At 38.9% G+C, this 16,190-nt stretch overlaps 1 protein-coding gene across 2 annotated transcripts in view; it reads left to right on the top strand.

The window, feature by feature from the left end:
• LOC122552746 (protein kinase C epsilon type) overlaps nucleotides 1–16,190 on the top strand; it is a 598,788-nt gene that overhangs the window by 356,847 nt on the left and 225,751 nt on the right. For both annotated transcript variants that reach the window (XM_043695660.2, XM_043695661.2), the window contains 3 exons: nucleotides 7,017–7,051; nucleotides 10,842–10,927; nucleotides 13,403–13,532. In XM_043695660.2, the coding sequence (XP_043551595.1) occupies nucleotides 7,017–7,051; nucleotides 10,842–10,927; nucleotides 13,403–13,532 (251 nt within the window). The remainder of the gene's footprint in view (nucleotides 1–7,016; nucleotides 7,052–10,841; nucleotides 10,928–13,402; nucleotides 13,533–16,190) is intronic.

The following is a 16,190-nucleotide window of genomic DNA, read 5'->3' on the forward strand; positions in this document are numbered from 1 at the left end:
TTTACATATTAACTTTTGACGTAGCTCTTTATCAAATGCTTTCTGGAAATCTAAGCACAATGCAGTCACTCGTCCCCTTTTACCTATTCTGTGTGTTACTTCTTCAAATAAACTCTGAAAAAATAATCAACCAAGATTACCCTTTCAACAAAACCACACTGATTCTGCCTGCTTCTTTTTTCTAAGTACCTCCTTAATAATAGATTACAGCATTTTCCCGATGACAGATGTTGAACTAATTGGCCTGTCATGTCGGTTTTCTGTCTCCCTCCTTCCTTGAATAAAAAAGTCACATTCACGATGTTACGATCTGCTGATGCCTTTCCAGAATCTAGGAAAGTGTAGAAAATGAAACTAAGCCATCTAGCACCTATTACAGCCAATGGCCTTGTCAGATTTTTTGTTCTAATAGTATTTTCATTACCCTTTTTAAGTTCTTTGCTTTTTCTCATGCTGTAATTTTCAATTATTTCTGGGATGATTTTTGAATCCTTCAAAGCTGCATTTCCTTGCCAGTAGTGTTGGAGGACTTACTACAATCCACTTGAGCTGGCAAATGGGACCTTGATTACCAATCCGGCTGTTCATTCTTGAGGTGGGTGGTAGGAATTGGGAAAAATCCCACATCAGTCCATCCATGTCTGGAGAAGGTATCTGCAAGGACAGGTTACTGGCCATTGCAGAGGAAAGGTATGTGAAGCAGTCAGAGTGTTGTTGATGTTAATGGAACATGTGAATTAGGAGCCTATATTTCCAATCAGTAAGATCATGGCTGATCTGTTTGTTTCAAATGCCATATTCCCATCTATCCCCACTAACCTTTAATTCCCTTGCCTCCCAAGAATCTATTTACCTCCACCTTAATAGTATACATCCACCTCTATAATACGATCTAGGCACCTCCACTGCCTTCTAAGACTCAAACGTCTCACAGCCCTCTGATAGAAAATATTTCTCCTCCTCACTGTCCTCAAAGGGCAACCCCTAACATTTGAACCCCGAGTTCAGGACTGACCCACAAGAGGAAATATCCTTTTCATGTTGACCTTGTCAAGGCCATTCAGGGTCTTATATATTTACATTAAGTTGCTCTTAACTCTTCTGAATTCAAATGGAAACAAGCCCAATCTGCTCAATGTTTCTTCATAAAACAATGTGCTAATTTCAGGTCTCAATCTAGTAGACATTCTCTGAGCTGCCTCTGATGCATTGACATCCTTCTTTTAATAAGTAAACCAAAACTGGACACCGTATTCAATTTGTGATTCAGCATTCCCCTGTATAATCGAAGCCAAAGATCCTTACTTTTATGTTCACTTCCTCTCACAGTAAAGAGTAGTGTTCTATTAGCCTTCTTAATAACATGCTGTGCCTGCATAATAATTCTTGTGACATATGCACCAGAACACCTATATCCCCCACACATTGGAATTCTGCAGTCATTCTCCATTTAAATAATATGGGTTTTATTCTTTCTGCCAGAGTGAATAACTGAATATTTTTCTGTCTTATAATCTATTTCCCAGATTCTTGCCCATTCACTCAATTTGTCTTCACTGGTTTGTATTCTATTTATATCTTATTCACACCATACCTTCCAACCAATCTTTGTGTCACCAGCAAATGGAAGGTCTATTCTCTATACCCCGGCTCATAACTTTGACCTTCCTGAAGTGGATCGCCAGTCTAGCTTCTTGCAGATCCATGAGAGCTACAAAAATATTAACGACTTATTTAGTCTAAAAAAAAACATGTCTTTCTTCCTGTTGTCTCTCCTAATGTGGCTTGGAATTGTATCTTCAATAAACAATGAAGACAATAAACGTTTCGGAAGAAAACCAACAAAGCAAATTATTCATATGTTCTAATCTTTCTCATTTGTTCTCATGATGTGCAAAGAACTGACAAGTTTGCATTTATTCCCATCCTTCATTGCTTCAAGAGGCTGGCAGTGATTCTTTAACCAGTGCAGTAGCAATTAAATTGGACATTGGTGTATTAAATTACGTGACTGTTAACTAGAAACCTCTGGTTGCTTTTAAGTATACAAATTTAACCTGGTGGAAGAATTCATGCAAGTTCAAATCTAAAGTGTCAGTCGCTTAAATAACTTGTAAACATAATTGATTGTCTTTATGAATATAGGAAGTATGGTTGGTAAATTTGCAGATGACACCAAAATGAGTGGTGCAGTGGACAGCGAAGAAGGTTACCCCAGAGTGCAAAGGGACTTTGATCAGTTTGGCCAATGGACCGATGAGTGGCAGATGGAGTTTAATTTAGATAAATATGAGGTGCTGCGTTTTGGTAAGGCAAAACAGGGCAGGACTTATACAATTAATGGTATGGTATTGAGGAGTGTTGCTGAACAAAGAGACCAGTGAAGAAGGCATTTGGTATGATTGCCTCTATTGGTCAATGCATTGAGTATAGGAGTTGGAAGAGCCTATTGCAGCTGTACAGGACATTGGGGAGGCCACTTTTAGAATACAACATTCTGGTCTCCCTGCTACGGGAAAGCTGTGAAACTTGAACAGGTTCAGAAAAGATTTACAAGGATGTTGCCACAGTTGGAGGATTTGAGTTATAGGGAGAAGCTGAATAGACTGGGGCAGTTTTTCCTGGAGCATCGGAAGCTGAGGGTGACCTTATAAAGGTTTATAAAATCAAGAGGGACATGGATAGGGTGAATAGCCAAGTTTTTTCACCAGGGTATTTGAGTCCAAAACTAGAGGGCATATATTTAAGGTCAGAGCAGAAAGATTTAAAAGGGACCTAAGGAACACTCACAGAGTGGAGTGTGTATGGAATGAGCTGCCAGAGAAAGTGGTGGAGGCTGGTACAATTACAGCATTTAAAAAGCATCTGGATGGGTATATGAAAAGGAAAGACGGAAAGGGATATGGGCCAAGTGCTGGCAAATGGGACTAGATTAGGTTCGGATATCTGGTTGGCATGAACAATTTGGACCGAAGGGTGTATGTCCATACTGTACAGCTCTATAACTTAATGAATTGTTTAATTCTTTAATTAATCACTTAATCATTAATTTCCTCATTTTGTAGCTCTATTTAATATGATAATTGCAGATTTTTATTTTAATAATGATATTGCAATGTAACACTGAGCAGCTGTGAATAGCAAATCAAATTCTCCTCTGATTCATGCAGCTGGGACATATTTCACGTTTTTGAAGAAAAAGAGCTGGAGTGTTATAACACCTTCTCAACATTTAATTAGGATTTTGTTTCAAATGACTATTACATAAGGGCATCCCACAGTTTTAAGGTCAAGCAGACTGGCTGATCTCTGCTTCAATTGTTGGTTTGTGTGAAATCACTTGATCTCATGAATACCATAATTGCATACCACCAAAGGAGACAAATTCCATTTATGTTACATATTCAATATAAGAATGCCTCAAGCTACTTCACATGCATTTAAACCAAGAAACCCAAGAGATTGAGAACAGAGACCATAATGCTTGTTGAGGATGCAGGTTCTGAGGCAGGGTATTTTAGGAACAAGAGAAGAGTTGGATTTGGGAAGCAAGTTCCAGATTAGGACCCCCGGTTGCTGAAGACTCTGTTGCGAACATTGGGGGTAAAGGGGCATGAAGGTGAGTGAACGCCTGCAGAAAAAAAGTGTTAAAGTGTACACATGCCGCAGATGTGAAAATGATTGAAATGATTTTGCGGAATGGTGAACCATTTCCAATGGGACCAAAGGTTAAAGTATCCATTATCGATTGTTGCTGTACCTTGCGCTTCTCAGTTGAGAGCAGATGACGTGCCTGACAATTGAATTTAGAGTTCAGGTCAGACTTCAGTCAGAAGATACAATGCCTTTTGCATTTCAAACAGCATTTACTTGGAGGAAGGATATTCGTGGTCTAGAATTGCAGGTGATACACAAAGTACATAAAGCTCAAAGGTTTCAGAAGGTATCCCATACAACATGGTAATTGGCAGATTCCATGCAATCATGGCAATACTTTTTAACAATGTCATGTCATGGGCATTTTTTGAACAAGTGAATCAATAAGTTAATAACACATAAAAATAATTTTCTGATCATCGACAAAGGCTGTTTTCATTTCAAGAACAATGTCTACTCAGAGTCATGTATAAATGCCATGGATTTTCATGTGCGTTACACAGGCCAAATCAAGGCCTGCAGATCATTGGTCCCATGAGGTAGGCCATCCCATGAGATAGTGAGATTTGGAGTGGAATATTTGCTTGCCTTTCTTTCCTTCTCTGCCATCAGTCTGCCTCATAGAGTCATAGAGGTGTACAGCATGGAAACACATCCTTCATTCCAACCCATCCATGTCAACCAGATATCCCAACCCAATCTAGTCCCACCTGCCAGTACCTGGCCCATAACACTCCAAGCTCTTCCTTTTCATGTACCCATCCAGATGCTTTTTAAATGTTGCAATTGTACTAGACTCCATCACTTCTTCTCACAGCTTATTTCGTACACAAACCACCCTCTGCGTGAAAAAGTTGCTCCATAGGTCTCTTTTACATCTTTCCCCTCTCACCCTAAACCTATGCCCTCTAGTTCTGGACTCCCCCACCCCGGGGAAAAGTCTTTGTCTATTTATCCTATCCATGCCCCTCATGATTTTATAAACCTCTATAAGGTCACCCCTCAGCCTCCGACGCTCCAGTGAAAACTAGAGCCTATTCAAATCTCCCTCTAGCTCAAATCCTTCAACCCTACCAACAGCCTTGTAAATCTTTTCTGAACCCTTTCAGGTTTCACAACATCATCCCAATAGGAACGGACACCAGAATTGCACACAATATTCCAACAGTGGCCTAACCAATGTCCTGTACAGCCGCAACATAACTCCTGTACTCAATACTCTGACTAATAAAGCAAAGCATAACAAACGCCTCCTTTACTATCCTATATACTTGCGGCGCTGCTTTCAAGGAGCTATGAAGCTACGAAGCACTCCAAGGTCTCCCCAGGACCTTACCATTCAATGTATAAGTCCTACTCAGATTTGCTTTCCCAAAATGCAGCACCTCGCATTAATCTAAATTAAACAGCTTCTGCTACTCTTCAGCCCATTGGCCCATCTGATCAGGATCCCATTGTAATCTCAGGTAACTTGCTTTACTGTCCACTACAATTTTGGTGTCGTCTGCAAACTTACTAACTATACCTCTTGTGCTCACATCCAAATCATTAATATAAATGATGAAAAGTAGTGGACCCAGCACCAATCCTTGTGGCACTCCACTGGTCACAGGCTTCCAGACTGAAAAGCAACCCTTCACCACCACCCTCTGTCTTCTCCCTTCAAGCCAATTCTGCATCCATCATTAAAATGTTTCATCTCAAAGCATGAGGCATCTTGATAGAAAAGTCATTCTAAACTATTCATTAGAGTCCGTGCCTTGTCTATAATGTTAATGCTGCTGCATTTCAAGAAGTATTTCAATGTCTTGAAGTGTTTTCTTTGTCCACCCCTTCATCACTGGCTATTGGAATGTTGAAAAACATAACCTGACTGGGGTGATGCTTTTCAGCACCTGAGCAGTTTGAAGTCTGTCATACTTAGCTTTGCTTGAGTTTTGCCAGAATCTTGTGGAATTGGCTTCCAGAAAGGCACTAGCTTTTGTTTGATGAAGAAGAAAGTCAGCTACTGAACAATTGACACTGAAACTAAAACTCTGAAGTCTGAGTCAACCATTTGACAAGATAGATCACAGCAGATATTAGTCATTTCATTCTGTACAAAAGAACTTTTCAGCAGGTAGAGTTTGGGAAAAGATCAGAAGGGAATCCTTGGCATGATTTTGGCTGGGATAAGACATTAGTTGTTGAATCTACATGTATAACAGTGATGATTATACAAATGGGTTTCTTACATTCTGTGTCAAGTCCGAAAGGGCTGGACATAGACTGGAAAATCCAGAACTAAGGGGCAAAGTTTCAGGTTAAAGTGTTTGTCACTTAGAACAGAAATGAATAGGAAATTATTCATTCATAAAGTTGTGAATCCTTGGAATTCCTTATGTGATTTGGTTGTGGATGTGCTACCATGGAATAAGGTTAAAAATCACACAACACCAGGTTATGGGCCAACAAGTTTAATTGGAAGCACTAGCTTTCAGAGCCCCACTCTTTCATCAAGTGTTTGTCCTCAGGTGAAGGAGCGGTGCACCGAAAGCTAGTGCTTCCAATTAAACCTATTGGACCATAACCTGGTGTTGTGTGATTTTTAACTTTATACACCCCAGTCCAACACCAGCATCTCCAAATCATGACTACCATGGGGAATAGATTATAGGGGTAACGATCTGAGGAAGGAATTGAGGCCTGATTGGATTAATGGGAATGCAGGCTCAAGAGTTGTATGGTCTACTCCTGTTCTTATTTCTTCTGTCCTGTGGTCTGTTAGTCTTAATTAAGATGGAACTGCCAGCCCCTGTGAACCTCCTTGTCAGCATAGATCCTTGTTACAAAGCTGTATAATCAAATTAATTGGTACATAGAACCCAGGAGCCACAAACAACGAGTATCACTCATTTTCCATATGACTGAACCCTGAGACCAAGGATAGTTGAATTGTTTTGACATTGAAATCTGCATTACTCTCATTGCAATCTTAATGTACCAGTGTGTTCCTCCAGGAAGGACCATACAATAACATTGTACAAACGGTTCTAAAAACTATGCAAATGTAAGCTCTTAAAAGCATAGAAGTTACTTAAAATACAAACTACAGTAAAAGGCAACTTAGTTTTGATTTTGTGTTGTCATTTTTAATATCTTTGAATTAAAATCACAGACCAACATGATAGCTTTGACTAGCAGCACAATATTCTCAAGATAATGAGAAATTGACCCTAAATCTGAAATGTTGACAAATATTAATGTATCTTAGAGCATGTTGTTTGTGTCACATTGCAATTGTATTTTTGAAAATCAGTGTGTGAGTGACAATAACCAATAGTCTCACCATTCCTTATTTCTTCTGTGCTTTGTTACAGGGGAGTAATAGGTAAACAAGGATACCAATGTCAGGGTAAGAAATGAGTTTCAAATATCTCTGTTAAGGTTTATGTTGTAACATGTTTGATGTTCTCTGCTTTTTTGCTGTTCTCTTTCTGTGGACGGTCCAATGACTTTACAACAGACGTGCAATAAAACAGTAGATAAACATAGATCTCTGTTTGGCCACACTTGAACTTGTAAAATTCATCACTGAGACATTTTAGTGAGGAATCATGTAGCAACTGTACTTTATTAATGCATGAAACAGGCTGCACAGTCTTGAAAGCCTCAGCGGATTTGTTTATTTTCACCAAAAGAACATGAGTGAATGGATTGTTGCGAATGTCTCTGATGCATTTTGTGCTTTGAGCCCAAATGCCTGAAGGAGCTTTTCACAGAGCCAACAGAATGACTTGGAGACATCATTCGTATATGTTTTTAGCATGTGTGTTCCTGCTTATCTGAATAGTACAATTTTCCAACTCTTCATGTAGGATCTTGTGGGATGCTGCTAATGCAAAGTCAGAAGTCGACAGTACCAGGTTATAGTCCAACAGGTTTATTTGAAATCACAAGCTTTCGAAGCACTGCTCTTTAGTCAGGCGAAGTGGAGGGCAGTGCACAGTCACAATATATCGGCAGGGAGAAATGGCAAGATAATTCCAGGTGATTAAGAGTGTCAACAGATAAGTACAAATAATGTGAGTGGAGGGATGACCTATGATCCGATTCATTCAGGCAGAGAAATACTGATACCTACTTATGCTATTCCAGCCATTTAGTTTGTCTCTAATGCCATCTTATTTTTGATTATTTGTAATAATTTCTCTGCCTTAATGAATCAGATCATAGGTCATCCTTTCACTAGTTATTCAGCTGTTGACACAGCACTCACACCATTTGACACTTTTAATCACCTAAAAAGACTCGTTATCCAGCCTGTCGACACTCTTATCACACTGTTTGTACTATCGTTTGACACTCTTAATCATCTGGAATTATCTTGCCATTATCTCTCTGCCTATATATTCTGGGCCTGTGTACTTCCCTCCACTTCACCTGACGAAGAAGCAGCGCTCCGAAAGCTTGTGATTTCAAATCAACCTGTTGGACCATAACCTTGTGTCGTGTGAATTCTGACTTTATCCACCCTAGCCCAACACTGGCATCTCCACTTCATGGCTGATGCCAATTGTCTAATAATTAAGAGTATATTTTATCACAAGTAAATTATTTCTCAATTTGCTTTCAACAGAAAGTGAATGTAAAGATTCTATAATTGCAGCCCTTCAAGAGGCATTGATAAAATCTGCTGTCATGAAGGAAATTCTTAACTGTTTTGTGCAGTTTCTGAAGGCTTAACATTTTGGGTCCACTGGCAAAAACATTAACCTCCTGAAGTGGTGTATTGGCGGAGTAGGTCATGAACCCCGTGTCATCCTTCCTGCTGCTGGATGCTTTTCCCTGAGGGGAAATCTAGTTGTATCATTGTAAATCCTGTAGGCATCAGCTGTTTGATGTTGAGATGAGTTTGATATTAAAATAGTTGTGGAAATCTCCAAAATGCAACCTGCTACTCAACACTGCTGGTAAGAATCAGCTCAATTGGAAAATGTGATTGTGCCACGCCACATCATCATCACAAAATATAGTTAAAAACACTTTTAAAATAGATAATTTTGATAACTCAGAACAAATTAACCATTTGACATTATTAAGATTAATGCATTACTGGGCAGGAAGGATCAGTCATTGAATGAATCTATGTCCAAAAGTCTAACAGTCATCCATTTTTTCAATAACAGGCTTGTTTATATGCGTTTTAAATCATTTAAAAATTTGGTTGGTAGAAATCAGTTTATTCAGCTCTTCAGTACTTACATACAATTGTCCAATTAATATATGAGAATACTTCTTAAGAGAAAAGAGTTTGTGTTATTGTTGACAGAGAATTGAGAAATCCAGAGAGACTAGTTAGCAAAGATTGCTTTGGCAGACACATTTCACATTTTTTGCTTTTGGCTTTGTACATACAACAGATGTTGGAAATTGACCCTAAATCTGAGATGTTGACCAATGTCAGTAAAACATTTATTCTGTAGCATTATAAATGAACTGATGTAGCAGCAGATCTCTGTCTTTACACTTTGGCTACCATTGTGTCATTGCACCAATGGGAACATTGGATGTAATTACAGCCTGTGCAGAATGTTGTACACAATCGTTCAGTTTCAACGAGCGCACAAACAAACACATAGATTGTTTGACTCTCATCTTGCTCAGGGTGTGTAACGTTTGATGGATTTTTAAACATTTTGGGAATATTGAACAAAAGTGTATTTTTATATATGTACAGTACTACACTTCTATTTAACAAATTTTAATAATGAAGGAATACTGTCAAGAAAATAACATGAGGTTGAAAAATAGTACATAGTGAATCAGGTATGAATAATCATCACTAAGCTAAGTATAATAGTGTTAGAATATCAAAAATGCAACTTGGGCTGCATTAACCCATTCATAAGATTAGCTCCTTCAAGTAATCTAGAAAATGCCAATTTTCAGAGTGCAAACCTTCTGCTTGTGAATGGACCAAATTCCATTAGACATACCATATGTACTCATATAAAAATCGATCTCATGTAAACGTCAACCCCTTATTTTTGGCTAAAAAATCTTGTATTTTCCAGACATCTCATATAAAATTTGACTCTACCATATCACATTATAAACCTCTTACAAAGGAAACTGCATGTTACCATTAACCCATTTAAATGAAATTGCATTCATTCATTCATACTGGTAACTCTACTCACCGCTCTTTGTTTACTACATTGCATCTCTGTTCATTCATTCATTCATTCATTCATTCATTCATAACTCTCCTTTGGCCATTTAGTTGACTATAGCACGTTTTGATTCATTTTACTCATTCATTCAGACCGGTACTAAGAGTATTGGTACTTATCATGTTTTGTTCAACATACATCCAAAAGATAATATCGTTAAAACATTAATCATTTTAATTGTGCCATTGTATCTGAATAAAAGTGAGATATATTAGCTGCAAATATCTTTAACTCTTTGACAAATTTGTTAATGTTGCTAATGTTCATTGCATATGAGAGTAAATGGGAGGGAAGTAGAAGAATTTGGCGGGAAAGTTCAAGATGCTTACATATCCAGAATTTAATAAACGTTTAGTTTTAAGTGTGCCATTATACCAAGCCATGAGGATGTTGAATAGTGTGATTTTGCAGGATTTCAATGATTCTTTGATATGTTAAATTTTCGTACCGGTATGTATAAATAAACTTTCCTACCAGCAACTCATTCTTGTTTCTCTCGCTTTTATCTGGTAATTATCTTTACCCTAATTCACTGTGTCTGTCTTCTTTACCCGGGATTATTTGAACGATCAAATCAACTTCTGCTAATAATATGGTATTTCAAATATGCAGCATGCATTTCAGCCCCTCAAAACTAGTGCCTGTGTATTAGTCGCCCCTATAAATTTAACCTTTAAAAATAGACTTAAAAATTTGACTTTTCCATGAGTATATATGGTATCTCTGGATATGTCTGGATGCAGTTTTGCCGACAGAATAATAATAATGCTGATTAATTTTAGATGTTAAAAGGAAAAAGACAGAAGAGAGATCAGGTATCTCAGAACCTTTACTGACAATTTCAGTTGGTGGATTTAAGCTTGTTTTTGGTTTTATCTTGTTGCACTTCTACTTTCTCACCTTGATTAGTATTCGATGAAGTTTAAATCTGACACTGAATTAAAATATTTCGTTTATTTGAACTTGCAGTCTGTACCTGTGTAGTGCATAAGCGATGTCACGAACTTATCATAACCAAGTGTGCTGGTTTGAAGAAGCAAGAAGCACAGGATGAGGTATATATTTTGAATTCTGCAATTACGTAGAAATGTAGAGTATAGGAGCTGGAGGAGACCACTCATGCGGTTGAGCCTGCTCCGCTATTCAATATGATCATCTGACTCAGTATCCTGTTCCTTCTTTCTAAAAACGGATGTTTTCAGTCCTAAGAACAATATCCAAATCTTTTTTGAAATTATTCAGTTACCTGTGGCAGAGAATGCACCACTCTCTGAGTGGAGAAATTCTTCCCCTTATCTCTCTCCTAAAAAGCTAACTACGCCTTGACCTTGGACTTTGAACCCAGGTTCTGGACTCCCCAGTCATTGAGAACTACCTTTCCTGCATCTACCTGACCCATCCTAGTTAGACGTTTATATGTTTTGGTGAGATCGCCCCTCCCCCCATTCTTCTAAACTCTAGGCAATATCGTCCTAACTAATTCAGTTTCCCTGATTCTACCATCTCAGGAATTAATCTTCTTTGTGCTCCCCCAATAGTCAGAGCATCCTTCCTCAGATAAGGAGATTAAACTGCACACAATACTCCCACGTGTCATCTTACCTCACACAGTTTCAGCAAGATATCCCTGCTCCTGTACTTGAATCCTCTCACTATGAAAGTCAACATACCATTTGCTTTCTTCACCACCTGTTGCACCTGCTGAATTACTTTTAGTGTTTGGTGAATGAAGATACCCAGATCTCATTGCACTTCCCCATTTCCCAAGCTATCATGATTCTGATAATAATATTCCTGCCTGTTTTTGCGACCAATGTGGATAGCCTCACATTTATCTATGTTATGCTGCAATCTCCATGCATTTGATCGCTAACATAATTTGGCCATTATGGCCAATTTGGGCACACTGAACATTGTCTCCTAGTGAGCTCTCATCCTTCTTAACCACTCTGTGGCCTTTGGCACAATTGAACATGCAATCCTTCTCCAGCACCTTGAAACCATCTTCCAGTTGGGTGGATCGGCTTTGTAATTTTGCTACCTTTATACCATACTCTGAAAAAGATCTGTAGTGGATTCTATTTCTCCTCCAACGCCGTTGCCTCTGCTGTCTCCCAAGAATCTCTTTTAGACTTGTTTTCTCTTTCCCATCTACATGCTACACCATCGGTGACATCATTTGACAGCAGGTTGATTTCCTCATGCATGGTGAGACACGCTCTCTCTCACAGCACCAACTCTCCCCTCACTGCACTGAACTCATCCAGCTGCTTTTCTGACATCCAGTACAGGATTAGTATAAGTTTTCAACAACTAAATATTTGGGGAGATTGAAACAACTGTCCTTGCTCCCTGCCAAAAGCACTATTCCCAAGAGGACTCCAGCCCTCTTTCTGAAAACTGGATTGAGGCAGAACCAGATTGTCTACAACCTTGGTGTCATATTCAACCACGAGTTGACATTATAACCACATATCGACACCATTGTGATGCCTATTTCCACCTTTTCAATGTTGCCTAATTTCACCTCTCTCCCAGCTCACCTGCTGCTGAGACTCTCATCCATGCCTTTGTTTCCTCTGCCATTAACTGATAAAATACCCGTCTGATTGGGTTGACTATTTTCTATTCTTTGTAAATTCGATGTAAAGCAAAACTTAGTAGGTGTTCTAACTCACGCCTATTAATCTGTCATTCCTATGTCCCTGCCTTGCATTGGCTTCTGGCTAAGCACTCCTTCAATCTTTAAATTCTCCTCCTTCTTTTCAAATTGTTCCATGGCATATGCTCTCCTATTTCTGTAATCTCCTCTCGCCACGTAATATTTCTAGATATATCTGCTCCTTTAATTCAGGTGCCTTGACCATCCCCAATTCTGATCAGACTACATTTTTTTAGCCATACCTTCAGATGTTTGTGAGCTAAGTACAGAAATTTCCTCCAAAAACCTCTCTGTTATCCTTCCTCTCTTTGTTTCCATGTGGTGCACCTTAAACATTACCTCTTTGATTGAGCTTTTGGTCATTAATCCTTATATATATCATTATGTGGCTCAGTGTTGTATTTTGTTTACTAATGCTCCTTGAAAACACTTGGGGATGTTTTATCACATTAAATACACCATATAAATAAATATTGTTGTTGTAACTAGGTCAGTTGGACAACAGCCACATTTTTGAGAGGTTGGGAACAAGAGGAATAGAGTTTTGTTACATTGTCAACAGCATGATGACATTATTGGCTGAGCAGCCATGTTGGTCTCACTAATTTGCTTTGCCCTTGTGATATAATAAATGATAGAACAAAAATAGCTGAGCAATAAACCTATTGATGCTACATGAAATTCCAGCCAAGTTAACTAAAGGTACATCAGAGTGTATCCTTACGTCAGGTGCTCTTGTCCTACATGTCATTAATTTCTGTGAAGCACAATTCTGTTATAGCCCAGTGCTTCCCATGTCTGTTTTTTTTGTACAAGTGTCTGAAACCAATTCAGAAACATTGGCTCATATGCGTTTTTTTCTGTGCAGGTGGGCTCCCAGCGCTTCAGTGTTAACATGCCTCATAAGTTTAGCATTCATAATTTCAAAGTGCCCACATTCTGTGATCACTGTGGCTCTTTGCTCTGGGGTCTGATGAAACAGGGGTTACAATGCAAAGGTAAGAAGTCCATTCTCCTTCTCCTGTTAGTAAGTTACTTTGTACTGCAAAGGTGTAGAAAATGTCGACGATTATTCATTTTGATTATGTAATGATATTTTAATGTTATAACATTTTAACCAATGATATCGGCTGATGGAAGAAGAGGTCAATGAACCTGTAGAAAGGAGGGTTTAATTTATATAGAGCCTTTCACAGACCAAACACACAATGTTCTTTTCACTTCTGAAGTGTAGCCACAGTGGTACAGTAGAAGTATGCAAACCAAATTCCCATAGCAGGTTCCATTGAGCAGCGGTATGCAAATGGCCAGGTATAGTGTTTTTGTGATGTTGGCCAGGCTACTGGGGAGAACTCCCTTCAATTTCTTTGCAGTAGTGCCATGCAATCTTTTATGATTACCCGAGAGTTGGGACTTCGGTTTACCAAAAAGGCAGATCTGTACTTTCATTATGTCTTACTTTCAGAGCTTCATGATGAATAGTATTTCTTGTGTCCTCTGGGGATGTCAAATGGGATTTAAAAGCATAAAAAAACTTCAAGCCTATCAGTGCAAGAACTCACTGTCCTTCCCCAGAACTGGCCACTAATTCATAATTCTGGTGGAAAACAAAGATAGACCTCAAGTTATTTTCAACCCTTTTTCAACAGTCTCTTTAAAACATCTTTTCCACTCACCTCTAACACCTCCAATAAGAAGTCTTTACCAGGAAGGTTAAGATCACCATTTCAGCTGTCTCTGCTCGGCCTCCCTCCTTGAGCTTTCTTTGCCTGGATTCTTGAATCTGCAATATCTTCAATTCCTCTCCTAATTGCTGCCATGGCTTTTCAAATTTTAGATTGCCCAGTAAGCTCTTTTTTTTTTGGTCCCATTCTCAGAAATTTTTTATTCCCTCAACTTCCCTTCCTGAGTGCTATTTTAGTTGATATTGTGAACACTTTGTTCTCCTTGGGTGCAGTTATAGAGTCATAGAGATGCACAGCACGGAAACAGACCCCTTGGTCCAACTCATCCACACCAACCAGATATCCCAACCTAATCTAGTCCCATATGCCAACACTTGGCCCACATCCCTCTCAACCCTTCCTATTCATGTACCCATTCAGATGCCTTTAAATGCTGTAATTGTACCAGCCTCCATCACTTTCTCTGGCAGCTCCTTCCATACACGCATCACCCTCTGCATGAAAAAGTTGCCCCTTCGGACCTCTCTTTCAAATCTGACATCAGCAAACCCCTTATCAAAAAATTCACCTTTCGCATCTTGGGGTTTTGCAAATGGCAAGTATCCAATCTCCCCTTCCTTTCTAAAGGTTGTGATTGTGTTATTGTCTCAATTTGTGCATCTTTTTCCTGCAACTTCATATTTTAAATTTTCCAGTCAGTTTTCTGTCCTGCCACAGCGTTGAAATGGTCCACATAAAAGTCACAAGTGACAGTAACCAGTGTGTATTATGTCTGAAATCTTTGACACAGTTGAGTCCCCAAACCTTCCCCAAATACCTCTTCACCATTGTGCACCTCAGTGGGATTGCTGTTCATTAGGTCAACTCACCCCAGTTGATTGTAGTCTGAGTATCTTTTTAATCACTTTTTCAACATTATCTATAATTTCCCAAAGATAAGTCCTTGTCCCTGATTTAACAGTTGCTTTAACCATTCCAGTGCCTCTGAGTTGTTCAACTGCTTGTTGTAGATGAATCTCAATTTCCTTCAGTTAAACATTCTAAGTAATGGTAATGATAAAAGAAACAATATTTTGCACATGCTGGGAATGTGAAATAAAAACAGTGATGTTGGATATATACAGCAGCTCAGGCAACAGCTTCAGACAAAGGAAAAAAGACATTTGGGTCAAAGACTTTTAATTAGTCTGAAGAAACATAAGAGATACAACAGGTTTAAAGTAAATACACAGCTGGGAAAAGAGGATCTGACGAAAAGCAAGAAAAAAAGAAGCTCGGGATGGGGTGGGGGGGAGGGAGCGGGGGGTGGTTGACTAAGACAATGGTGCAAGGCACTAACTGGTGCCACATACTCTGTGGGCCTCATAGTGAATGTCTGGCTGACCTTTAAGAATGGCTAATCACCTAGATCCCAGCGAGTAATGTCATGCAACTGTAGACAGGAGGGAAAGCTTTGTTCAATTAGCTACTTTATTTCCTTGTGATAACCTCTTTTTTGAAGATTTTTTTCACTGCCTTTTAAGATTAAGGGTTGGAAGTGAATGTAAACTTCTGACATTGACATAATTAATATTATAATGAAATGATTGATTGACAACTTGATGAGAAGGTAAGAGGCTCCGATGTATTTCAGTGTGAATATTGAATAGTTATTTTTGTTTGATGACTTGAAGCTAGCTTCCACATGGATCATGACTGTTCAGATTAGTATTGAACCATGTTAGCTTGCTGAAGGGACCTGACTTCAATAAAGTTATGAGCCGATGTTTAAAGTGTTCACCCCCACTGTGTTGAATCTGCAAAGTCTGGAGAGCAGTGTCTGGGCTGGCTCCCAATATCCTTATTTAATGTCAATGATAATTTCTGAAAATGGTAATGGGGGCAGGAATCCCAGAATCAGGTCCCACACGCCACTGATAAGTGCCTCCCTGATTGGCCCAATTTGGTGAAAATCAAGGCCCATGTCGTAAC

The sequence above is a fragment of the Chiloscyllium plagiosum genome, unplaced genomic scaffold, assembly GCF_037043375.1.
Source record: "Chiloscyllium plagiosum isolate Xiang-an unplaced genomic scaffold, Cpla_swu_hap1 HiC_scaffold_10, whole genome shotgun sequence".
Lineage (NCBI taxonomy): Eukaryota > Metazoa > Chordata > Chondrichthyes > Orectolobiformes > Hemiscylliidae > Chiloscyllium > Chiloscyllium plagiosum.